Source organism: Aythya ferina, assembly GCF_964211825.1.
Source record: "Aythya ferina genome assembly, chromosome: 3".
In the NCBI taxonomy this organism is placed as follows: domain Eukaryota; kingdom Metazoa; phylum Chordata; class Aves; order Anseriformes; family Anatidae; genus Aythya; species Aythya ferina.
In genome coordinates this window covers 67,881,735-67,909,124 of record NC_140298.1, presented here as the reverse complement: position 1 = coordinate 67,909,124, position 27,390 = coordinate 67,881,735, and the positions used below count along the sequence as shown (strand labels likewise).

The 27,390-nt window shown below is 35.5% G+C and overlaps 1 protein-coding gene across 8 annotated transcripts in view; it reads right to left on the bottom strand.

Moving 5' to 3' along the window:
* Positions 1–27,390, bottom strand: part of GRIK2 (glutamate ionotropic receptor kainate type subunit 2) — a 444,423-nt gene that overhangs the window by 192,954 nt on the left and 224,079 nt on the right. For 7 of the 8 annotated variants that reach the window (XM_084513441.1, XM_084513443.1, XM_084513442.1 and 4 more), the window contains 3 exons: positions 10,252–10,395; positions 8,933–9,040; positions 1,747–1,860 (listed from right to left, as the gene is read on the bottom strand). In XM_084513441.1, coding sequence (XP_084369567.1) covers positions 1,747–1,860; positions 8,933–9,040; positions 10,252–10,395 — 366 coding nt within the window. Of the gene's footprint in view, positions 1–1,746; positions 1,861–7,017; positions 7,416–8,932; positions 9,041–10,251; positions 10,396–27,390 lie in introns of those variants that run through there. The other variant, XM_084513447.1, reaches the window with a different exon arrangement.

Here is a 27,390-nt window from a genome sequence, read left to right as displayed (position 1 = left end):
ATTAAATCTGATTAAAATTTTCAACTTAATTATCAAGCAATAACTCTGATGAAAATAAAAGTTGAATCATAAAATCTTTTAGGTTGGAAAAGACCTCTAAGATAATCTGATCAAATTTTAACCTAGCACTGCCAAGTCTACCACTAAAACACATCCGTAAAAAGATGTGCAGATGTGATGTTTAACTTCTTCCAGGTAACTCAATCACTTCCGTGGGCAGCCTGTTCCAATGCTGTACAACTCTTTCAGTGATTTTTTTTTTTTTTTTTTTTTTTAATCTAATATCCAGCCTAAACATTCTCTGGCACAACTTGAGGCCATTTCTTCTTGAACTATTGCTTGTTGCTTGGGAGAAGAGATGAGCCCCAACCCCACTACAACCTCCTATGAGGTAGTTGTAGAAAGTAATAAGGTGTTCTCAGAGCCTCCTTTCCTCTAGGCTAAATAACCCCAGTTCTGTCAGCTGCTCTCTACACCCTTCACCAGCTTCATTGCCTTTCTTTGGACATGCTCCATCACCTCAACGTCTTTTAGTGAGACAAAACTAAATACAATGTTCTAGCTTTGGTCCCACCAGAGCTGAGTACAGGGGGACATTCACATGGGATTTCAAGACACACATTTCTGATATAAGTCGGGATGTTGTTGGCCTCCTTGGCCACCTGAGCACCCTACTGGCTCATATTCAACCAGCTATTGACCAATAACCCCAGGTGCTTTTCTGCTGGCCATCTTTCCAGCCACTCTTCCCCCACCTTAAAATGTTGCATGGGGTTGTCATGACCCAAGCACAAGACCAATGCTTATCGTTGCAGTACTTCATATAGTTGGCCTCAGCCCATTGGTTCAGTCTATACATATCTGTCTGTAGATCCTTCCTACCCTCAAGGTAGGAACACTCCTGCCTGTTGGTGTCATCTGACAACTTAGTGAGCGTACTTGATCCCCTTGTCTAAATCATCGATAAAGGTACTGAAGAGATCTGGTCCAAAACTGAGGCCTGGGGGACATCACTTGTAACCATCCATCAGCTGGATTTAACTCCATTTACCACAATTCTTTAGGCCTAGCCACCAAGACAGTTTTTTACTCAAAGTGTATGACTGTCTGAACTGCGAGCAACTAGTTTCTCCAAAAGAAGGCTGTAGAAAACAGTATCAAAAGCTTTACTAAAATCTAGGTAGACTACATCCACAGCATTTCTCTCATCCACTAAACAAGTTAGCTTGTCACAGAAGGAGATCAGGTTAGTTAAGCAGGGCCTGCTTTTCATAAACCCATGCTGACTGTGCCTGACCACCTGGTTGTCCTGAATGTGCCGTATGATGGCATTCAAGATGATCTGCTCCATAAACACTTCCTACTTTCCTTAAAGTATCATATTAAGTAGCAAATGAAAGCAATAAATTTTGTATGGCTAATAGCCAGACTACATTGTTTGAATCAAACAAGTTTTGTCCTCTCATATGGTGCTGAACTAAACTGTTTTGTCAATTATCCAAACATTTAGTCAATAATAAGGAAACTGAAATTACTCATCAACTGACACAGTTCTAAAAGGATAATTTACTTAAAATTTCGATGAGAGTAAATACCCAGTACCAACTTAACAAATGGAGTTCATTCATGACACAGAAATTGCTAAGTAACTATAACATATTACAGACTGTTCATTACTGATGCAATTAGTATAGCATGTTCTTTCAGTTTTCCTGTATTTCTGGAAATGTAGATATAGTTGCTTACCAAGATGGTAGTAACAATTAAGGAGCGATTGGACAGGGAATCCGTGATGTTTGCTGGTTTTCCTTTCTGATTCTCTGTCATGTTAAGGCCACTCAGTGGATCCCAAGTTCCAACCTATAAAACAGTGTATTACTATGTAAATTGTGCATTAATTACATTTCAATGTCTAGAAAATAATGCTTTAAGGAAAAACAGATTGCTGCAGACAAAAAAAAAAAAGATTGGTAGCACTTATTATTCACCCCTGCTCCGTTATCTTTTGTCATTACATTGAAAGTCTACTTTTTTAATATATGATTATTATATATTATATGTATTATATATTATTAATCATATATTAATATATGATTAATATACTTCAGACTGTTTTGTGAAGTGTGACATAAGGGGAAAAATGATGCACGTAATGTCTACAGCCACGCTGAATACTTAATTTTCCTTTTAACTTTCGTACTTCAAGATAAACCACATTTGAAGATAACTCAGTAGTTGGGTGGAAATTCATTTGCAGAACATAGAGCATCCTCTCTACAGGAAGAACCAATCCTTTTTTCTCATCAGAGAGAACAGAGGGGCAAAAGATGTTTTCGTACAAATGTAACAGGGAAGGCTGAATGTGAAATAACTGATTTCCAGATAAATGTTCAGTATATTTATCTTTTGACACTTTGTACCTTGAATTTCTTACTCCAGTGAAGTCCATAGGATTTTTATGTAAGCCAGGGTTATGATTTAAGGTTCAGGTCAAGGACAATCTCATGTACTAAGCAGTAAGTAATGGGTCTTATGCTTATATCATTCATCTACAATTTCATCACAATAAAATGAAAGCAGGCAAGCAACAAATACATCTGGTTTTAGACATCAGATTTTTTTTGTATTACTACACTGTCTAGAAAATAAAAGCTTTTTTGTTTTTAGAAAATATTTTAAATATTACTTCAAATACTCAGCAACATTTACAATATGAGGTAAAAATTCTTTAAAATTGAATACAGACAGTAATTCAATAGTTCTGTGAAGTACCAGGTTTTATTGTGAAAATATGTATATACATATGAATGTATATGCAAAAAAAAAAAAAAAAAAAAAGCTCCTGTTTATACCACTTGCTGGTTATGTGTTGTTTTTGTTTGTTTTCTTTTTTCCCCATACCATTAATAAAGATATTAAATGAAACAAGATTTTACACTGCTATCCTGGACAATAGATTACAACTCATTTTGTCATCTATCTTTGTTCTATGTATCAGAGCCTAAGCAAGATTTCAATCCAGTTGTTAACCTCTCTATTCAATAAATGTGATTCTTTTTCAGTGACAAACTTTCATATTAAATGTATTAAATTCAGGTATGTGTTATCTCCTTGAAGCATAAGATAATTTGCCTCATGATGTGACTTCAGTGCAAACACTGATTGATTATACTTTGAGTGATAATTTGCTTATTACACCAGATTGCCACAGTTTGGGATTTTTGCTGTACTGATTCATAAATAGTTGCAGTCTGGCCAGATTGACTGTCAGTAATTTTATTTATTTATTTTTTACCCTACTTTAGCAGCACTTGAATCATCAATTAATTTTGTAATTTTCATCTTCCAGGAAACTACCATTTTTGTCAGGATTTCTTATTTGGAAAAAGCATACCTGTTTTTTTTTTTGTTTGTTTTGTTTTGTTTTTTGATTGATGCCTCATTATGACCCCTCATTCAAGAGTTTCAGGAACAGGTAACTGAGGCAATCTAAGTTCTCCGAAGGCTTTTTTTTTTTTTTTTTTTTAAATGTGATGAGCAATTTCTCTGTCATCAATGAGCAATGGTTACACCTAAGATCTTCTACAAATATTTCATAATAATTCTCTTCCCTCCTCTCCAGAATTTTGGTTTTGTTTTCAAGAAATCATTTTTTGTCACAAAAAAAAAAAAAAAAAAAAAGAGAGATTGAAGTTGGAATTGTTGGGTTGGGCTGTTGTCCGTCACATAAGAAATAATTCTACCATTTTTGAGAAAAGGTTAGTTGAAATAATAGCTATTTCCAATATGGAAACATGACAAAAATATTGCAGATATAATTCTCATCTCTCCATCTTCCTCCATCCAATTAAATAAAGAAAATTGTTTAAGAATTCTAACTACATAGAGATGCTTGACAAGATGCTGGTTTGGGAAGAACATAAGGAACATAGGAAAGCTTCCTGAAGAAATAAGAAAACATAAAGAAAGGGAATGGAAAGAACAAAGAGATAGAGAGGGACATGTGAAGAGATATTGGAAAGGGAATGGGAAAGGTGGAAAGAACAATAGAGAGGGAAAAAGGTAAAGAGAGAAAAGGGTGAAGGAGGAAGAAATATTGTTTTTATGTGGAAAGGGTTTGGTAGCAGGGGGGATACAGGGGTGGCCTCTATAACCAGAGCCCAGCAGTTGCCCCATGACATTTCAGAGCCAGCTCCAACCAGCTCTGCCAAAGCTGAGCCAAAGGGCAATGATGTTTGCGCCTCTGTGAGAACGTATCTAAGAAAGGGGAAAAAACTGCTGTGGAACAGCAGTTGCACAACAACTGGGAGAGAGGAAATTGTGAGAGAAACAGACCTGCAGACCCCAAGATCAGTGCAGAAGGAGGGCAGGAGGTGCTCCAGATGACAGAGCAGAAGTTCCCTGCAGACCTTTCAGAGGCCCGTGCTCTGGCTGAGCAGATCTCCACGCTGCAGCCTGTGGAGGAGCCCCCAGTGGAGCAGGTGGATGTGGCCTGGAGGAGGCTGCGGCCCATGGAGAGCCCCCACAGGAGCAGGTCCCAGGCCAGAGCTGCAGCCCATGGAGAGGAGCCCACACAGGAGTAGTAGGTCTGGGGGGAACTGCCACCTGTGGCGGACCCCTGCTGGAGCTTCTGTGGTACGGAGCCATGTGGGAACAGTTACTTGAAGAGCTGCTGGCTGTGGGCAGCCCCCGCAGGCTCAGTTTGGGAAGGACAATACTCCATGGGAAGGACCCCACGTGGAGCAGGGGCAGAGAGGGACTGAGAAGGAGTGGCAGAGATGAAACATTAGGGACTGACTACAGCCCCCGTTCCCTGTTCCCCTGCACTGCTCAGAGCAAGGAGGTGGTAGAAGAGGGTGGACAGGGTGAAAGTGTTTTTAGTTTGCTTTTAGTTGCTGACTGTTTTGGTCTGCTAGCAATATGTAATAAATTTCATTCATCTCCCTATGCTGAGTCTGTTTTGCCCACGATGATAACTGAATTATCTCCCTGTCCTTATTTCAGCCCTTAAGCCCTTTTCATTCTTATTTTCTCCCCCTTTCCCTTTGAGGAATGGGAGTGAGAGAGTGGCTGTGGAGGAGTTCAGCTGCACAGCTGGGTTAAGCCACCACAGCAGGGAGAGAAGGATTTGGTAGAAGAGTGCAGGAAAAAATGTGTATGATGGGGAGATGGAGCACAATGTGAAGGAAGGGGAGGGAGAGAGAAAGAGAAGTGAATGAGATTCGGAAAGGGAAGGGATGGGGAGGAAAGGAAAAACAGAACTCTCACATGAAAGAACTGGCTAAAATATATTCTCTCTACTGGGAAGCATAATAGTGTTTGCGTTTTTTCAGAATAAGCGACTTTTTTTCAAAGACATTTTTAGTTCAGGTTGATTTCTCTTTCTTAGTAAAATAACCTATAAGAACCAAATACTAAGCAAATCAGGCTATAACTTAAGCATATAGCTTAAGTTTCCTTAATGGAATCATCATAGAATGGCTTAGGTCCAAAGGGACTTTAAAGATCATCTAGCTCTGACCTCCCTGGCATGAGCAGGGATGCTACCCATTAGATCAGGTTGCCCAGGCTCTCATCCAACACCTCCAGGGACAGGGCATCCACTACTTCTCTGGGCTACCAGTCCATTTTTCTGAGCCACCATCCTTCTCCTAATCTGCTATCACTACACCCTACAGTAACTGCTCTGCTTTTGCTTATATGTATCTTCGAACGTATAGCATTCCGCGTTGTTCTTTGCCAACACTTTCCCAACTCCTAAACTTTTCTAATTATAAGTAATTCTTACTGTTCTTTCCAAAGCTTATCAGAATATTTTGTTGAAGAAGTAATATTATCACATCCCTTTAGAGTCAAAATGCACCACAAAGGCAGTGATAATGCTCCTTTTCTCTGAGCATTCATATACGTAGCTCAAGCACACATTGGATGTTTTAAAACATCCATATCCTTTTACTACGGTTTCTGTTATGGTCTCTCACATACATTTTTCATTATTACTACTTCCCAAGTCTGTGTTTTAGATTACTGTATTTTCTGTTGAATTTTATTTTCTTCACATATTTCTAATCTCTGTAGACTTTTTTTTTTACTTCTGTATTTTCAGCGGGTTATGTATTTCCTAATATATTGTCAACTAAGAATTAACATGCTTTTGTGTTTCTACCTTTACATTGATATGGAAGGTAAAACAGACATAAGGCAGATCCAGATGGAAGATACTATTCCTTTAGCCCACTACACATCCATGATGCAGCATCTTACACTAATATTCTCCTGGGAAATTTCCAGTCCACATACTTATTAACAAAAAATTGTTAATGAAGTCAACTTTTTTTTTTTAGTAAAGTTGTGAAGTAGTATCAGATATGTCACTCAAATGCATATATATTACACTGTCTCAATTCCTTTAATTGTTTTGCATTTCTGCCAGAAATTAAGTACACTGTGAAGATTTTATTTTCCCAAAAACCCATGCTGCTTGATGGTTCTCAAATGCTGCCTGACATCCATATAGTCATCCTATATTTCAGAAACTTCCTTTTCTCATTTTCAACAGCTTATCACTTCCTTATATGCAGACTCTTCAGCCACTAGTGACTTATTCAGCTATTCCCATGTCATAAATTCTTCCATTTATGTTTTCAGTAAGGAAGACAGGTTATATTGTTCTTATTGTTCTCATAAACAAAACATATTTGTTTTGCAAATTTAATCACAATAATACACTGTCTTTCCTTAACTTTGCATAACACCCTTCATGGAATATATCATACATAATAAGACATTTTAATATCCAAGCATTGCTTCATGTTTTAAAATATAGTTTAATTCTATAATCACAGGTTTTCCACTGGACCTTTTTGAAAGCAATATTACCTATTTAATTGTTCCAAAGCAAGCTCACACCTTATGAACTTCTTTGAAATCTTCCTAATAAGTAAACATTAATATCCCAAAACAAATATTGGGAAAGAAAAAAAAAAAGTAAAAAGGAAATAGAACTCTGCAGCATAGTGGTTTCCCTTAATTTCTCATTTTATTTGTCAGTACAATATTGCCTTAGGGCAATAGAGGATAAAACTTTATCTGAAGATGAAGGAAAGCATGATGTTTACAGAACACAGAAAACCTCACCTAAATACCAACCATACAGTAAATAAAATGTAAAAACATTGCCCTGCAGATGGAAACCTTTGTCTGCTGATCATAGCAATGCACTAACACTGACACTGCAGCCTCCTGTATTTCCTCTCTATACCAGGTTGGCCAGTGATGAAGGGAAACATGATCTTTCTTCATATCACTGTGGTAGGCCAAATAGATGTGGGTGTTCCCAAGGCCGTAAGTTCAAATCTCAACAATATTGGGATTCAAAAAAGAACACTTTTCAATCTTTCAATCTCTCCCTCTATCTGTGTACAAGAAAAAAATCATGTCAGAAGATAGACAAACCTGTCAGGCTGCTTATTCTTAATTTTTAATGCCCCTTTACAAATAGAAAACTTGTACTCCGAGAATAGAAGTTTTCTTAAAATACAGAGAAAATCCAAAATTATTTTATTTCTTTCTTTTTCAGGCAACTTTTCCCAAATTAGTAAGATACAAAGAAAATACAAATACTTATACCTAAATGTTTAATCACAGGTGATGGGATTGGAACTGTATCTAAAAGCTAAACTCAATATAGATCAAACTATATTAATGCATGTTTCAAGGTCCAACTGTCTACTCCTCACCAGGTTCTCTCAAAACTATGGATGTGACTAGAAGCATGCAGTTAAGAGACTACTGTCAAACCCCAGATTAGCAGCTTTTACTAGAAGATTTTGAAGCCAGGTATCAGGCAGGGAACAGGCATGCTACATGTAATACATTAAATATTTTTGAAAGCCTGTACATTTTAATACCTTTACATGGAGTCTCAATTTAAAAGTTGATGTTAAATTCCTGATTTATTTTTTAAATGGGTATTATTTGTATGATGTACAATGGCAGCATGAAAATTTATTTGCAGCATTAGAAGTCATTTTTCAAGTCTTGTTTCCTGAAATTAGGTTTAAGAAGTAGGTATGTAGAAAATGTATGCTTTTCAGGATATTCTAAGGATTCCTCTAATATTTTTCTCTCAGGTCTGTCTCATATTTCAAGGCAGATCTTCTGAATCCAAAAATGTTATGGTTGTGAACATTCAAATTTGAGCACCTAGGTATTTAGCGCAGCACTTCCACTTGACACCGAGGTGAAATGTGCTTGGCAGGTCCCCTTGACTCTCTGAAATCTGACTGAATTGAACAATGTTTATCCATTTGGTATGGCATTGTCTGAAGAAAGTCACACTAGCATTTGGGAAGAGCATCCTTTGGAATCAAACACCTAAACATATAGCCCTATTTTCATAAGCATCCAGAAACAATGAGCCATGGTAAAAGGAAGTATAGATCTGGAGTCTCCTACATTTTTGAAACGAATACTACTTATTTGGTGGAATTTGCTATGTAATGACACAATTGTCTGGCAGGCGTGCACAAATACTAAGAGGAAAATTTGAATGTTTTTAATTTTAATGGTACTGAAACACATAACAAAATCACCATGGGGAAAAACATATTGCACAAAAAGTATTTAAGTTGTCAGAACTAACGTTTCAGCTTTACTGCCTTCTTCTAAGAAAAACAAACAAACAAACAAACAAACAACCCTATACGCAAGGTTTTTAGTCAGAACTATTTTTGAAAAGAAATTTCAAAACCAAATATATTTATTCCCATATAAAATTTCATTTTGTTGTAGATTGTATATAAATGTTTGCTTTTTTTTTTATCCAGAGGAGAAAAGAAAATAAGTTCCTTTTGTGAGATTGGGGTGGAGGGGGCAGGGGAGGGTAAGTTTTTATGTTTAACGTCACTTTAGAAATAAACATCTTACACACCTTTTCAAGACCTTCTTCCTTGAGGCTGATAACATCTAAATCAAAATCTGTCCTTAAGCCATTAGATTTGTTGAAAGTTATCCTGCCTGTGAGGCCTTCCCAGTGAGCCTAGAGAAAAAGAAAAAAATTATAAATAACCTGTTCCTATATTTCCCCAGAAAGAAAAATGTTATCAAATTCTGTCAGAATGGGAATATTACTTACCTAAATGTGGCTTACCTACTTACTTATTATTATTACTTACCTACACTGTGGCTGATTTAAATATATATATTTCATATTTACTTCTTGCTAATTAAATTAACCTTTCTTTAATCTTCATAGACTTTTTTTTTTAAATCAGTTTTCCATGTTAGCCAATAAATTCTTCATTTCTCCACTATTCATGCATGCATTTCCAGTTCCGTTTCCCTGCCCTCAAGCCCTGAGCTCTTCTATTAACTCTGGATTTCATTCTTCTGTAGATGCTGAGAGTCCCCATGCTAAGACACCAAAAATTGAGGTCCCTGAGCCAGTCTTCCAGAGTTTATTCCTTACTTACTAATTTAATTAAGTGGAATATCCTATTAAAATAATAATAATAATAAATAAACTTACAGTCAGCACGGTTCTTAAACTATACTGAACTAGAGGAAGAAGTATGGAAGACAAAGTTATCATCTTAAAATCAATTAGTATTAAAAACAGGATTATATTCCATTGCAAACATTTATGTTTATGTATTTTGCATATTTAGAATGAGAAACTAGTAGTTATTTACAGTACAAGAATACTCTATTTGAATATTCTATAATCTTTAGCACCTTAAATCTCCTAAACTTTATCTAACCATATATAAAGTATATATAGAAGTATACTTGGAGAACAATGCCATATATATTTATCATGGCAAAAGAAGTGAAAATTAGAACTTCATTCTTGGCCTCTTTAAACGTACACTAGCATTTAGTTGCTGAATTTTCATAGTTAGTCTATGGTTTAGAGTCTTGGTGGGTTGTTTTTTTTTTTAATACTACAGATGTTCCAAAAACACTCACAAGTATCCACAATTAAAAGTTTTATTTAGAATGCAGTTATTTCACCCTTTTATAATTCTAGTTGGAACAAAGTATATCATACACAGGGCTGGAAAACTTGTTTGATAGATAAGACAACATTTTTATTTGCAATTTCTTTAAACATAATAAGCTAATAGTCTCACTCACCTGCTAAAAAAAAATAAATAAAAACGCAGAATTCAAGTAGAATTAGAATAAAATGAAATGGGAGTTGGGAGGAAGGAAAGTAAGGAAGGAGGATATATTTTGTTAGTGACTTACCTCCTTAATGAGACTCATAAAGCGGGTCCCAAAGCGCCATGGTTTGTGGCGATTGCACTGTAGTGAACTGACAGTCATCTGTGGGAACTGCTGGACAGCCACTGATACCACATGAACTGCATCATACATTAGAGCCGCATCCGTCTAAAATTAGAATGAAATCAGCATTATGAGCACAAAATCAAAACAAGTGACAATCCAGCAGTGAGGGAACGAAACAAAAATTTAGCACTGCTCATTACACTACAGGGAGAAAATGATCTGATTGTCCAGCACTGTGACAGCCTGATTGCCAAGTCTCATAGAAGCATCAGGACCTGTAGTCTCAGTTCTTCTCTTTTTAAAGCTGAAATAAGGGCCCAAATATCAATTTTATAGGATCACAGCAGGACACCAGTACCTCTGATGACTCACACCACCTTAAAGAAAGCAGTGTTTTAGGAGGCTGCACTGTATGCATGCAGGTTTGACTCAAGTCAGTTATTTCCATCAGTGAGAAGAAAAAATAGATTAGCAAAGTAGCAAGACCTTGGCAATGAAGGGAAGGCTAAGGAAATAATGGTTTTCCATTTGGAATTAGACTAGAAACAATCCCAAAGGTATTTTACAGATTCATTTATAAGTTTTTATAGGTATCAGTTTTAATCCCTAAGACAGACCTACACGTAATCGGTATCTTCTACAAAGCAGTGGCAAATTAGAATTCCATTAAACTCCACATTCATTTTAATTGTTTTCATGTCCCATTCTAAATAAATGGGCTGTTTAGTCATGGTATATGCTAACTACTGTTGTATTAGCAAAGGACAGAAGCAGCCTCCCAGTACATACTGTACAAAAGAAACTGAAATTTTTCCTCTTCTCTTTGATAAACAGAGACAAAACTTGGAATCAAAAGCAAGAGAGGACCTTAGATTCTGCTTGTAGAAATAAATACTATGCCATCTGCTCAGTATACCTTAGAGAAAAAGGACCTCTTTCCCCTTCTCATTCATATAATTAGCGAGCTGTGAAATTAGTTCTTTAATGGACAGGAAACCTGGAGATTATTGCACTTGTCACAATACAATACAATGCAATACAAAAATAAGCTTATATAGTGCCTTTCATGCAAATGCATCCCAAGACTCTTTACAATAAAATTAAACATAAAAATGCAAAAGAGCTCTACCATTATAGCCCATAAGATACTGTTAAAGGGGAAAATATACGTTTACATTTAAATTGCTCTCCCAGGGAGAGATTTCAAAATTCAAACAGAAATAAATCCCAATTTTAACATAGCTACTATAATAGGTTTCAATGATCTCAGACACCAAGCAGTTTATACAGACACTCCAAATCAGCCAGAAAATATTTTTGCTGCCAAATTGTTCATTATCTTTAAGGCATTAAAGTGCTTTTAAGGCAAGCTAATATCTGACAAGGAGACAGCAAAAGTCCCAAAAGTCAGAATGACATGCTGAATAAGCATCATACAAAGCTTAATATTCTAGTACTTGACAGAAGTTGGAGTCTAGACAATAATTTAAAAAATAAACTATAAAATAAGTTCAATACATAAGTCTGGTTCATAAATGAAAACAGTATGTTTGGGGATTGTTTGTTTTATGTTGCTGTTTTTCTTTTTTGCCTTTTTTTGTTTGTTTGTTTTTTAAATCAGCTTTACTTCTAAACACATAGTCCTTGCACCAATGGTTGAAAATTGAAATTGCTATAAAACTTAAGCAAAATCATTCCCATTAAGAAGCAACCAGAAGTTTAAAAAAAAAAAAAAAACATTAACTGAATAATTAGATATAAATTTGGACATGAAACCAGTAAGACTCATCAGCAAGAATCAAATGGACATTACGCCAGATGCAGAGAAACATGGCTTTTTGTCAAATTCTATAAGCCACTGAGCTGGAAATCTGTAGGATGAAAAGACAGTCAACTCCAGTGGAAACATTAAAAAAGCCATTGCAGTTTTGGAAGTAATTTGAATCCTGTTAATATTCTTCATACTCAACTGATGAATATTGCTTCACCGGAAATAAAGCTAAAGCAGAATGCACTTATAAATACCCACAACATAAACTAATCACTGGCTAGAAGCTGAGTGTCCAATTTGGTCTTTAGATGCTGCAAGATAAATCCATTATTTACATAGGCTGATCTTCCACAGTCCACCTTGCATTAAAGTTAAATGTAGGCTTAATTGTTTGTACTGAACAGATAGAACCGCATGCTCCAAAATATATTGGTTTAGTGATTCAATATCACACTCATCTCTCTGGGTGCAATCACTGATTTTACTGAACAAGAAATAAACAGCACAAAACTCAGGAAAAGATAAAATATGTGCTTGAATTTGCAAGTTGGGCTGTCCTCTGCTTGGTTACTTTATCTTTCATCTGAGAGACAGAACGAACTGATAGCAATTGTACTACTTCCCCACCATCATTTGTTAAGCTTGCTAAGCATTTTTTGTGTCTTACTGCCATTTGTCTGTGCTGCTTTCTTTGCCTTAAATCATGTTATTGGAATGATGTTTTGTGATACAGGAAATGCTGCAGGTTTCAGCAAGAAACTGGTCAGGGACTTGGGAAAAAGCATCCCCCAAGTTTTATGATTCTTTATCTTATCTGAAGAGAGATTGGCAGCCTGAAAGAAGCAGTATAAACTTCATGAGAACCAATGATTCTTGAGTTTCAGATAAGAAGCTGCTAAAACATTTCCATTCACTGAAGAACAAATAATGAGGTTAGTACTTTTCAGTTAACTTGTATAAACCTTTCAAAAATTATGGTGTATCTCACAAAGATATATCTTGGTACAGTATTTGAGACATTTTTTTGTTTTGTTGGTTTTTGTTTCATAGTTTTCAATCATGACTTGTTCAAATACAAATAAACATCAAAAATACTGCTCACGACACTGTCAGTTGCATGTCTACAACTACAAAAAAATACAATAACAGAAGCTATAAAAGTTATTCATCAAATAGAAATAGAATGAGATTTACTTTAAGATGTCAAATGACAGTTGTCTGTGACTACAAGTCTTTCTTTCAGTTGAGTCAATGAAGTAACCAAAAAAGCTTTTAGCACTCAGATAACAGTTTAATCAGAGAAGTTCTCACTCACAGTATACTTCAAACAGAAAGTACCAATACGTGTTTACTTTTTATTCTGAACTCAGTTGGATACTACACATTTCTTCTCAACACTGCTCTGGCATTCCTTTACCTCCTGTCTTACTGTGGGTGTTGTGTTTGTCTCCACTAATTACATGTTTTTCTTTAACAGCACTAATCATTTGTGAGTCCTACTTGCTAAATACTGTTGAACAGATTTCAAGCAGGTATTCTAATCTCACCATGAAAGGGTTTTGATGGAGACAGACTCAGTGTAAAGCACACAGGGAAAATGTCCTCTCTACTATTAGATAAAGGGTCTACTATTTCTCTCCAGCCCTCTTCAGTGTGGTCTTCTTCTTCCCCAATCCTACACAAAAATTTGTCTACACAGGCACACTATAAGCTCTAGTAGATTTATGCCGTGATTTCTGGCACACCTTTGCTTCACCTGCTCTCACTGTAGGGAAGGTTTGGGTTTTCAGGGCTTGGAGCTGGGGCAAGAAGCTGGTAGGGTAGTATTTTTCACCAGTTTCTAACCTATATGGGAGAAGCTGATGCAGGAAAAAAAAAAAAAAAAATAGTATTGGCTGGATCCCAGCCAAGAAAAAATCTTCCCCACATAGCGGAACTGTTGGACTGGTTTTCTGCTAATTTTCTCTGCCCTTCTCATGACATCTCAAAGGTATGATTTTCAGTGACCTTAAGCATGGCTGGTAGCTTAGAGAAGAACTAGCTGAAAAATCCTGAAACCAAATGGGATGTTTATGCACTATAGCAGCATCTTGAGAGGTAGGTCTGTATCTTAAGACACTGCAGAAGCGAGGAGATGTGCTCACACTCTGACACAGATAAATGCAGTCCTAACAGAAGAGGTTTTCAAAATCATAATGGTTATGATCTTCATAACCAGCTTCAGAATTACACTAAACAGGAGTTCATTGATGTCACTTGACATGTGACTCAAATTTGCTAATTACTTTTGAAATATCTGTACACAATTAACTATTAGGGATTAAAAAGAGATGCAGATTCCACATTTAGCAACATATAATTCTGACATGTTTTTGTGTGACATTTCCATTTACTTCCAAATGGAATGAGGATCTCCTATACCAATAAACCACTCCTTTCCTGTTCATATCTCATTGCTATAGAATTGTCTCTGAATAGCAGAACATATCTGCTTTATTTTTAGATAACATGACTTTATCACACACAAGTTTAATGTTAATTTAGGATGAAGGATTGCTAGACTAATTCTGTTTCTTCATGAACAGTAACAAAAGTACAATTCTCAAACAGAAAAATTATATTTCAGCCTTTACTATAACAAATTGTAGTCCCTTATAATCTGTATTAAAAGAAAAAAATGGAACTGTTCCATAGGCATAATCTGGAAGAACTTTCAAAGACAGGTGATTAAAACCAGCTGGAATGTAAGGAAACAATTAAAAATCAGATTTTCAATTAAATTAATGTGATTGTTTTTCTCCCAGTTAAATTTATTATTAAATAAAAGCCTATAAAGAAACATGATCTACTTAAAAGGCGTTCTGTGCAGTACTTTTAAACACCAGGACAGTCACATACTACTAGAGATAGCTCTGTCTTCCTGTCTCTAAGTCAGTCAAATTTTGTCCTCGTGAAATAAGACCAGCTACCTTTACAAGACTAAACTGCTCAGTCAGACACTAACGTACTCTGAAAAGTATTGTGCATTAATTAAAATGAAGCTAAAATTATTTTAAACTGTGACTTCATTTGCTCGATCAAAAACAAAATGAAACTGAACAAAAGTGCTCACAAATATATATCTGCATTTGTTTCCTTGGTAACAATGACAAAAGTATCAGGTTTATGCATTTATCTGGAAAGTACACTGGCCACTTAATTTTTTTATTTTTTTATTTTTTAAACGAAGTCCTTGAAAATGTCCTTGAAGTCCTAAAAGAACTTACTTTATCATATCATATCCTTTCGTACTGACTGAAAACATGGTACAGATTTTCTGCTAGCTGCACAGATAGCCACCTCAGACCACAGCATCCTCTGAAGTAAACCTAGTTCAGACTGACTATGGTCACTGGTTCAGCCAAGTGTTAACACGCATGCTTTGAAAAGCTGCAAAAAGATTCTCTCACTGAGCAATATGAAAGTACTTATCCTTTCAGAACATAAACTGAATGTTGTATTTCCATTTGGCAAGGGGAGTGTAAGTACAAGAGACAGGGCATGTTCCAGGAGGACTGAATTTTCCATTGTCCCTTATAAATAGTATTTTTCTTACACAACACCAGTGCCTTGAATATAACACTGGATGCAAAGTCAGATTTCGTTTTTCAACTCCCAGTGTGTACCAAGATTTTTTTCTAGTCACCATCACAACAGGATAACAAAGGAATTTGGAAGGTAGCAGCAACTCTGTTTCTTTGCTATAACAGCCTCAGCACATAGTGGATAGCAGACAGAACAGCCTAGTCAAATCTCCTTCCCCTCCAAGACACCCTTTTTGTGAAGAAATAACACTATTTTGGACATATTACACAGAAGGATTCAAAATAGCATACTTAATCACTTCAATATCCTCAAAAAAATCCTACAATCAACATCCTTATCCTGCTAAGGATTAATTCTCCTTTGGTAATTACATTTTTTTTTTTTCTCTCAGCTGTCCTTACTGTCCAATAATTTAACAACAGAAAATTATTAATTATAAAACTTTGAATAAATGTCATAGTGCCTAAACAAAACATCTTTCTTTTTTTTTCTGCCTATTGAATCCCCCCCATCACCTGCCTTCCTTTCTTCCTTGCCTTAGTCTTATTTTCTAGATTATTTCCATTATGAATACAATGAAGAGAAATAGGCCTGTATGAATTAATTTTTTTTAATCATTATTTTCCTTTGAAGACTGAGTTTCTCACAGAAGCTGATTCCACCTCCTTTCTTTTAAACAAAACAGGAATAACTGAAAAGACATGAGAAAAATCTGATGACACACAAAAGTCAGGACAATGCGACCACCTGCATTGCAGAAGCACCCTCATTATTAACACTGTTGCTTTCCTTAAAAGCTGTCCCGTTTGACAGAAAATGACAAAACTGCCATTAAAAATTACTGGATATGAACTACAGAAAAAACTGTGGATACATAAAGGTGCAGGACAAGAGACAAAGACTGAAGAACGTCATTTTCCTTTAAATTTTTCAGATCCTGCATTAAGCACAAGATAAAGCATGTACAATGTAATTTTAGTTACTATAATCTTCAGTATTTTCCCAACTCCAAAATTCAAATCCTGAATATCTTATCCTTCTCCGTACCCATATATTAAATGAGCATTTGAATATGAAAATAAACGTAGATGTGAATTTATTCTTTATGATTCTTTTACGTACTATGAGATGAAACTAACTTCTTAAACAGTTATGTGTTTCAGTACAATTCTACAGGATAATTGAAAGAAAGAAAGGTGAATTATGCCATACTCATTTTATAAATGCAAAGTGATTGTCATCACATGAGTTGTCACTCAAAAGTAATTAAGTGACATAGGATCCCATTGTTATTCTATACATTTATGAATATACAGCTCGATGCAACACAGGTGTCAATAAAGAGGCTTATCTCTCACACTGTAAACCAGATTCAGGAAAAAAGGTCCTTCAGGACACCCAGAAAGAATCACATGAGATTGGCTGTAAAAGCCAAATTCCACCATGCCACTGTCTATGAAGGTTTTCTCTACTAAATGTGATCCAAGACATAACGTATATAGAAATCCCAGGCAGTTCTGTGTTAAAGAAAGTCTATACCAGCCAATACAGCAAAACAACTGGGCAGAAAGACAAACACCTTCCCTAGTTAAACTAATGTCAGTAGGTCTGGTATGGTTTAACTTTCCAATACAGCTGGAAATGTTTAAGAAAAACATAAAAGCAAACACACTTTAATTTAACTGACAAATCTAGACTAGATTGAGACAACTTGTTTCAACCTCACCACAACATGCTCTCAGGTATCCCATATCTCTATGGGATATAAACCCATAAAAACAAATTAACTATTTGAGCGCAATCTGGCCATCCATAACGGAAGAAGCATCCTTTCAGTGGCTCACTGTAACAATGATATTTGCAGAGCATTACGTGTGATAGTTATGTGCAGGGCTTGAGTCCAAGAGTCTTCACTTAAATTTGGTCTTCAAGTTGTCTGTCATACAAGGCTATAAGAATAAGAGTACTGAAAGAAATTCACTTTTTAATTTTATATATATATATATATTTTTTTTTTTTTTTTTTGACAGTTGAGTGATGTTAGAATATAGGTATGACCTGTTTATATCCTACAAGTCAGCGTACTGTTTCACAGAGATGTAACAACTGCCTGGAAGAACACAGAAGAATTAGAAATCTATCTGACAAATGAAAAAAAAAAAAAAAATACAACATTGTTTCTGCAGGCTATAAAAGTAAAGACTGAAAACAAACGTTGAGGGGAAGAGAAAACAGGGAAGAAAAGTAAAGAGCACAGAAGAACCAGCCTGGATGCAAAAGTAACAAAACAACAATTAACAGGAGTCATTTTATCTTACAGATAGACAGAGGTTTAAGTTGTACTAAACTTAAAAATCATTTAACAGTCACTAAATGAACCACTGCACAAGACCACCTACAAAAGATACTTCAGTTAGATGAGGCCTGACAAATGTAGTAGCATGCACACACATTTCAGAGACCCAATATATTTCTTCTGCTCACAGAAAGCTCGTCTACTCAAAGCAGTTATAATGAGTGAATGAAATTAAGAAGAAACGGCTTGCAAAACTAGTTCCTCCCCTCCTTGGTTAATAAAGTCTATTGCCCCTGAAATCATTTCACTTAATTCTCACTTGCTAACACATTCCACAAAACCATTTTGCTGAGTGAGATTTATTAAATCTCCCAGTCTGGGATTAAATTTTACTGTTTTATGAACTGTTAAATTGCATTGTATGCTTATTAAAGCTGGTGTTTTCTTACTTCTTGACACATTCCCAACTCAATGCAGGGGTACAATTAAACAAAGATTTTGTTTTCACCCCCAAACATGCATTCCAATTGGCAACAAACTATGAGCATTAGCAAGCTATAAACAATGTGCGTTTACATTTTCTAAATATCAAAGAACCTGTTAGAAACTTTTTTTTTAATATGGGGTAATATTTCAGATGAATAATCATCAGATGATGGCACAGCTGTTTAGATTTTGTTAACACTTTGTTTCCTCATGAATTTTAAGCAGGGTGTTTATTTACAGAAATGTGTATACAATTTTTAGTAGAGAATGTATTATGACTGACAATACAGATGTAAATTATTTCCCCCTGCTCCCATTATCAAAATGCTTGTTTTAACATCAGAACAAAGCAAGTAATTTTCTTCTTATACTAGTTAAAAATTCTTAAAACACGTTAAAAATCTATAAAAAATAGGTCAGGACAAATATTCTTTTGGAAAACACGTAATCTTCTCTTACACAAAGAAATGAAAATCAAGATTTTTCATTTTTTGCCTCTGTATTTCATAGTTTGATCCCTAATTCTTAGAGAAATTAGGAAGTGGAATGTGAAACATCTACAAACTTTGATAAAATGTCAAGAGAACAAAAGAATATTGATGCTGTTGATACCTACCTAGCCATTCCATTTTCATTATGTAGTAAAGAATGTGCACTATTACTGACAGTATAAAGGCACCTTTCCAGCAGAATAGATGTTTGAAGTGCTAGAACTTTTTTCATCTCACAAAATAATCACAAATTATCATGTAATTTCACACAGAATGACAGAATCATCTAGGTTGGAAGAGACCTCCAAGATCATCCAGTCCAACCTCTGACCTAACACTAACAAGTCCTCCACTAAACCGTATCGCTAAACTCTATATCTAAACATCTTTTCAAGACCTCTAGGGATGGTGAGTCAACCATCCCTAGGTTGACTCACCCCGGGCAGCCTAACAGCCCTTTCAGAAAAGAAGTTCTTCCTAACATCCAACCTAAACCTCCCCTGGAGCAACTTTAGCCCATTCCCCCTTGTCCTGTCACCAGGCACATGGGAGAACAGACCAACCCCCACCTCTCTACAGCCTCCCCTTTAAGGTACCTGTAGAGTGTGATAAGGTTGCCCCTGAGCCTCCTCTTCTCCAGCCTGAACAAGCCCTCAGCCGCTCCTCTTAAGACTCGTTCTGCAGACCCCTTCATTGCCCTTCTCTGGACTCGCTCAAGCACCTCGACGTCCTTCTTGTAGCAAGGGGCCCAAAACTGAACACAGCATTCAAGGTGTGACCTCACCAGAGCCGAGTACAAGGGGACAATCACTTCCCTAGACCTGCTGGCCACACTGCTTCTTATACAAGCCAGGATGCTGTTGGCCTTCCTGGCCACCTGAGCACACTACTAGCTCATATTCAGCCGACTATCAACCAATACTCCCAGGTCCTTCTCTGCCAGTCAGCTTTCTAACCACTCATCTCTCAGCCTGTAGCAGCACTTGAGGTAAAATATTTTTTCTTTTTACAAAAAAAAAAAAAAAAAAAAAAAAAAAAAAAAAAAAGAGAGAGAGAAGGTCATATCTGTGACGGACACACAAACAGTACAGCTCCTTGCAGAGGACTCAAGCACAGAGACTAGAGCCAGAAAACAAAACAAAAAAAAACAACACACACCTCAGGTTCACAAATGCCAACAGGACACGAATGCATAGCAGCCCCAACAGGGATAATCACAGACTTATCCTTCACAGATGAAAAAAGTGATCCTGCTCAGTCTCTTGGTAATACTGCACCTATGTGGTCAAGCCCCTTGCAGCACATACTGAAGCTCTTTATGAATCCTCCAGAGAGTTACACAAATAGCTTGATATCTGTAGAGATTAAAATATATCCTAAAAATAGAAGTGTACCAAACCACATCCCAGAAACAAGTTTGCTAGCAACCTCTGCTAAATATCCCTCTATTAAGAAAATTCCAAGCACTTAAAATCTAGAAGGCTACAAGATTTAAAGACTCAACGTCCAGCAAAACAGCAGGAAAAAAAAGTTCCAGAAACATAAGAAACTGTCCCTAATCCTGAAAAAGACTACACCTTATATGCCTATTTCTGCTGTTTTCAGATAGTCACAGGCACAGGAAACTTGGATAATACATTTCCCCTAAATCCATGCTCTATCACTTTAACACCAAGATTGCAACTCTGATGATATTTGATATACAGGTGAAGGCATAAGGTCACATTCATAGTAAGCCCTGTAATTCTGCAAAAAAAAAATCATAAGAGACCTAGAACCACAAAGCAAACACACAAAGTAACGTCAACTTCCTATCCAATAGCATGCTCTAAAAATTACCCACCTGAAGAAGAGCTGCATGTAGTAAAGGCACCTACTACTATATAGCTTGTTTTACTCTAAAAGATCCTACTAGTTGTTACCTTAAAGGGATATGCTTACCTTTCTCAACTTGGAAACACATCAGTCCATACACTTTGACCCACCTAAAGAACCCTGCAACTAGCTGAAGAAAAAACAAAGCACATACCCCCAAAGAGCAGCTCAGGCAGAAAGAGAGCTGTAATGGGACACCTGCAGCTTATATACCATTAGGCCCACCTGGCACCTAATCAATCACCTGGGAAAGGGGTGGGACAAAGCAAAAAAAAATAAAATAAAATAATAGACATCAAGCAGGATGAGCAGCATCTGTGTTGTTTTTGTTTATGTGGCTTAACTCAACAGTGTGCAAAGCACAACACAGAGAATTGGGCTGTTTCTAGAAACAACAATTCCTGTGCTTTTGCTTCAGCTTTGAATATTGAAAGGACAATATGAACAAGTAAATAACTGAAACTATTTTGCTATGCATTCTTTTCTAAACACCTCCATAAGCTTAGGCCAATAATTGTAAGTACTTTTGATATTTTAATATAAATTGCTTAGTTTGTGTTGTTAGCAGAAACATAATGAATTTACATCATTTAAAAAAAAAAAAAAAAAAAGGTACCCTTACTAATATTATCATAACATAGAAAACATAATACTTTACTGGGACCCAAAGTAAGAAGCAATGCTTCTGCACTCTTCTTCCTATTTGATAGACTACTTAAGAAGCTAAGAACTTCAAAGTAACTGATAATCAGTTGTGTAGGTAGCCAGTTTTTACAGATTAATTTTAACTTATAGGAGGTGAAATTTTCAGACAACTTGAAAATTTACAACCAATTAATACAGGAGATGTAGTTAGCAAGTGGCTTTAACACGGGTTTTTCTGAAATAAGAATCAGCAGTGTTTCTCTGGTCTGCTTGGCCTTCGATGCAGGAGCTGAATTTCATTTTAACAAATAAAATGCTAAAGATTTAGAATACACCCTGAAGCACATCAGAAAATTCTGAATTAAGTTTTCTAACATGGATACTTTTTCATTAGCTATCTCTTAAGGAGCGAAAGCTTAAATCTCAAGTATGAGGGAATTTTCAGTTAAGGGAATAAGTATAAAGGGCCTGAAATTTAGAGGGTAGAATATCTAAAATTTAATCTTTTGTATTTTTTCAAAGTTTAAATTTGACTGGATGGCAGTCTGGTTTCAAAGCTAGTCTCTCTTTACAGGGTTTGTTATTCTGATGCAAGTTTAAGCTGTGACTGATTTCTTCAGCTTCCTGATCGATTTCCCGTTCTCACTTATTTTTAAATGAACTGCTTATTGGACAGGTTATCTGTGGTTTACACAGGTTATCAGGGTGGTTTACTTCTTTCCAATCACAGAAAGAGGAAAATGTACACAATATAAATCATTCACTTAATATGAACATCTACATTATGTATTTCCTTAACACATCAGATCATTCATCCTGAGTTCCACCCTGAATTCCTACTTTTTTATAGTAAATATTATTTGATATTAACTTTGATTTTTACTTATTTATTTATTTATTTGGATAATAAGGTGTGGGCAACTTATGTAACAAGAACATTTTCAAATTCCTGTATGTATCAGAAGGTTATTTTCTAGGTTAGGAATGTAAGTAACTTGTGTCCATTTCAACATACTTTTTCTTTTAAGTTACTTTTTGGAGGCCTAGTGGAGTCCCCCAGGGGTCAGTACTGGGTACAGTGTTGTTCAGCTTATTCATTAATGGCCTGGACAATGGAACAGAATGCACCCTCAGCAAGTTTGCTAACACAAAGCTCAGAGGAGTTCCTGATACCCCATAGGGCTGTGCTGCCATTCAGAGGGACCTCAACAAGCTGGAGGGTTAGGCCAAGAGGAACCTCATGAACGACAGAACAAGAGGTAATGGGCACAAACTGAAGCACAGGAGGTTCCAGCTCAATATGAGGGGGGCACTTCTTTACTGTGAAGGTGACAGAGCACTGTAACAGGTTGCCCAGAGAGGTTGTGAATATCTCCTCGGGAGATATTCAAAACCTGCCTGGATGCCATCCTGCACAATGTGCTCTAGGTGATCCTGCTCTGCAGGGGAGTTGGACTAGATATCTTCAGAGGTCTCTTCCAACCTCATACATTCTGTAATTCTGTGATACTTTTTGTAAAATGTTTTTACTTACAATTCAGAATTTCTCTTCCTCTATATCTTTTGATTTTAGGAGGTATTCTGATTCTGAATTTAATTTTTCACACTAACAGAGAACTTCAGCTAGTTCTTCTATATAAAGTTGTACATTTATAGAATTGTTATAGAATTGTTATCTGGAATAAATACCATTAAATTTATTAAAAAAAAAAAATCACAAAAAGTAATTCTATAATTGTTTTTTTTTTTTTTTTTTTTTTGTTTGTTTGTTTTTAGAAATTCCTCTCATTTTCTGTTTTCTGGCTAACAAAGAAATTGACAAGATAAGGATTTCATAAGACCCTATAAATGCTCTGTCACGTCAGAAACTGCTAATCCAACAAGCAAGTGACTTTCAGTGTACTGATTGAAATATTAAAAGCTATCTACATAAGCATTTGCAGAATTGTGCTTATAATATGCAATTAGGAATAATGAATTATGTCAAGTTTCTATACATTTGGAAAAGCATACATTAGATATCCAGGTGAAAGATAACCTGAAGTACTTTCTCAAGCTTTCTTCTGACCTTTAGAAATTATAGCATCAGCTATAATATTTTTTTGCCATAAAAAAAATACCATCATGCTTTTTAATATGCCGTAAGTACAGACAGCAGAAAACTAATTACCAGAAGCAATGGGTCATTATTTGATCTCATAGTCTATTTTCTTTCGTCTGTTCCCCTGCTCAAAAATCAATGATTTTGATTACTATAACTCCATCAATCACATCTATAATAAAGAGCTGCCTGCTACTATTGTACTAGTTTAACTCACCACACGAAAAGTCCTTCTACATGAGGAGTTCATAAGCAATTATAGAAAGATTTTACTCAGCATATACACTGAACACGTTTGTACTCACGCACAGCAAGAAAGTACAACTGACCTCAGCTGAAGAGAGGCATAAATTTAGAACAACCGAGAGATTAAATAAATATCCCATTAAAAATGGAGAAAAAAGCATTCAAAAGAATGAGTCTCTACATACTCTACTTTTATTTCTCAAAAAATTTCACAATGTGTGAGGATTTCAGAGCTTTCACACCTTTTAATTTTTCAATAAGATTTCAAAAATAAATGTCCATTGATGACTTTGAAATGCAGAAACAAAACAGTTCTGAGCCTTCGTAATGAATTGCCTTTTCCTGCTCTCACCAAGCTCCATTTATGTTTTTCTCCACTTAGGACTAATGACACAATTTAATATCCTCAGCAAAAAAAAAAAAACAAAGATTTCATATGCAGCCTTGCAAAGTTCATGTTTGCAGGGAAAAAAAAAAAAAAACAAAATCAAGCAATGTAAAACATAACTATTTTATAAAAGTGTACGTCGATTGCAAACAATTTTTCTTTATGTCAGACTTGCTGCTCTTTTATTACGTATATCCTATATCTCTATTTTAAGTAAATATTTTGGTTTTGGATTAACAACTTCTTGAAATCAGTAAAACGCAAAGAAAAAAAAGTATTAAAAAAAAATGCTGGCCTGTGATTTAGAAAATTGATCATTTGTTTAGATTTAGAAAATAGGTATATCATTTTAACTTTAGCTTTGGAAGTACACTCAATTTTATGGTATTCATTGCCTCTTGTTATTTTTATTGCATAATTTTAGCCAATTTCAATGATATATGTAAAAAAATGTAGAGATATGAGGGCCACGAGGATAATCAAAGGGCTGGAGCACCTATCCTGTGAAGACAAGCTGAGGGAGTTGAGGTTGTTCAGCCTGGAGAAGAGAAGGCTCCGGGGAGCCTACAGGAAAGCTGGGGAGGGACTCTATCAGGGAGTGCAGTGATAGGACAAGGACTAATAGTTTTAAACTAAAAAATGGGAGATTTGGATTAGATATTAGGAAAAAATTCTTTATTATGAGGGTGGTGAGGTACTGGCACAGAAACTGTGGATGCACCATCCCTTGGAGCGTTGAAGACCAGGTTGGATGGGACTTTGGGCAACCTGATCTAGTGGAAGGTGTTATTAATGTCCCTTCCAGTCCAAACCATTCTATGATTATGGAAAAGCAAAGTGACACTGCTAATACTATAATTTCTTTTCTTTGTAATCGTGCCTCCACCAACTAGTATAACTTACTATGTAATTGTGTTTTTTTCTTTTGTTCCAGTGAAGTTCACCATTAATCAGTTTGCTTTCTGAATAATCTTTTATCATGTTATAATGCTAGTTCTAATAATCAGGTCTTTATACATTGTTAACTCTGGTTTCACTGTAAGAGTAGGCACAGGATTAGACACATTCAGACATATTTGTACATGTATTATATGCATTTGGTTTTGATTAAAAAATTCTATACAAAGTTGCTGAGAGATTGAAAAGCTGTGTTTTCATTTGCAACACTACCCTTGCAGGCTATCTTCTAAAAATATTCCCATAAAAACAGTCATCTTAAGCTATTATTCTAATACATTTGCCCACAAAAACATACCTACTTTAAGAACAGCTTTAAATTAGGGTGTTTCAGAGGAAGCTGAATAATTATTAATAGGAACATCCATGACTAATGCTGAGAAGCACTTTGACACCGAAAACTTAATTGAACTTTTAAGTACTTTGAAATCCTTAAATAGCAAAACATAAAGAAGTTCAAAGTATAAAGAAAACAAGGGTAGACAGAAATAGAAAACAAAATTTGGATAAAGAAAAAAAGGTTATGAGTGTATTTTTATATATATGAAATTTTTAATACTTAAAAATTATTTGCGGTAATTTACGCATGAAGAAACACAGTCTTACAACTAATAACAGCTCAGAAACAATTTTGCTGTAAGGTTAGACATAGCTGCCACTTTGGTCAACACACGTACCAAACAAGCTGATAAAAATTAGGCTGTATCTATGAATCTTAGTATGTCCAACAAAATTTGTACCAATATATACATGCTCTAAATCATCCTTTCTGGAAATTTTGGAACTCTCTTTTTCTAAATATAGTTCATTCTCAAAAGGATATTTATATCAAAAAGCCAACTGATGGTATATAATTATCACAATTATTAAACCAAAAATAGGAACTAAAAACTGAATATACTTCCAGCTTTTTTTCAATTCCCTATCAGGGCTCCATCCATCAGGGTAACAGTTAAATGTCTGCACTACATCTAAATCTAAATTTAAAAAATACTAATGTGTCCAAGCTGAGGTAGAAGTTATAGCTTTTTTTTTTTTTTTTTTTTTTTGCATATTTCTGATTAAACTGATGAGAATTTATTTTTTTCTGGTGTAAATATACCTATTTTAACTGTGCATAAGCATGATTTTAAAACTATTTTCATACTATTCATCCTATTTTTAGTAATGTTGATTTGTTGATTACTAATATTTCAGAAGGCTCTCCAGATCTGCAATTTCAGACTGCATAGGGAAAAAAATGGGGGAGGGGTGGAAAAAATAGAGGACATATGCAAGTAGGTAATGTTTCAATACTACAAACACTAGGGTTTATAGTTTTCTCATTCATACACACATACAACTCTACTAGGCATGTGGCCTTTGACAGATAAACTAGAAGAAAAAATAAATAGGTACAAATGCGATAAGCCTCATCAATTATTCCAGGGTTTTAGACTTTCTGACACTTCTGTGCAGTTTCTGAGAGTTGGAAGAGAGAATAGCAAGAGGATCAATTCAAGTAATCTCTTTTGATATGAAGAGCATATAAGTGTAAGTATTCATATGCATCTGTATTATGAGAAAAAAAAAAAATCACAGAATTCTATCCCTTCTTACATCTTCAGAGTATGAGCAGAAACTAGTGTTAACAGTGTATGAGTGTTGTAAAATCACAACAAGCCTGTAAGTTCCAAAGACGTACAGCTATTTTCAGATTCAACAGAGAGAAAGAAATGGAAGAGAATTATTTCTGCAGAAAATTTGTTCAGAATTCATTTGCACTTTATCTTAGAAGATCTGAGGAGAACCAGTCTAGTAACTGAGTGTTAATTCACTGAACTCTATCTCACTGCATACATTGACATGGGAACAGCTAGTTTGACACAGACGTTAGTAGGACAAAATTGCCAAAGCATATGTTGGAATCACTAAGTTACTCCAACTTCCCAATTCACACTGATTCTCACAGTTCTCACCGTTTTGCAAAGAACGGCTTACTTGGAAGATCTGTTGAAGATCGACATCTGGTTGATGTATAACTGTTTTCATTTTGTGTTTCCATTAATAAAATGATACAGAATGTAAAAGCCTGTTGCAATAAGCATTTAGATAAATTAATGTGATTCAAAGGCAAATGTTTTTAGCAGGCATGCCTTGATATTTTAGATCATTTACTTCTTCTCTCTATAGCATTTTCAAAGTCTATATTTGGTTTAGTCTGTCACAGAAACAAAAACAATACTTGTCCACGCATTTTCCTTTCATTAAGAAGAT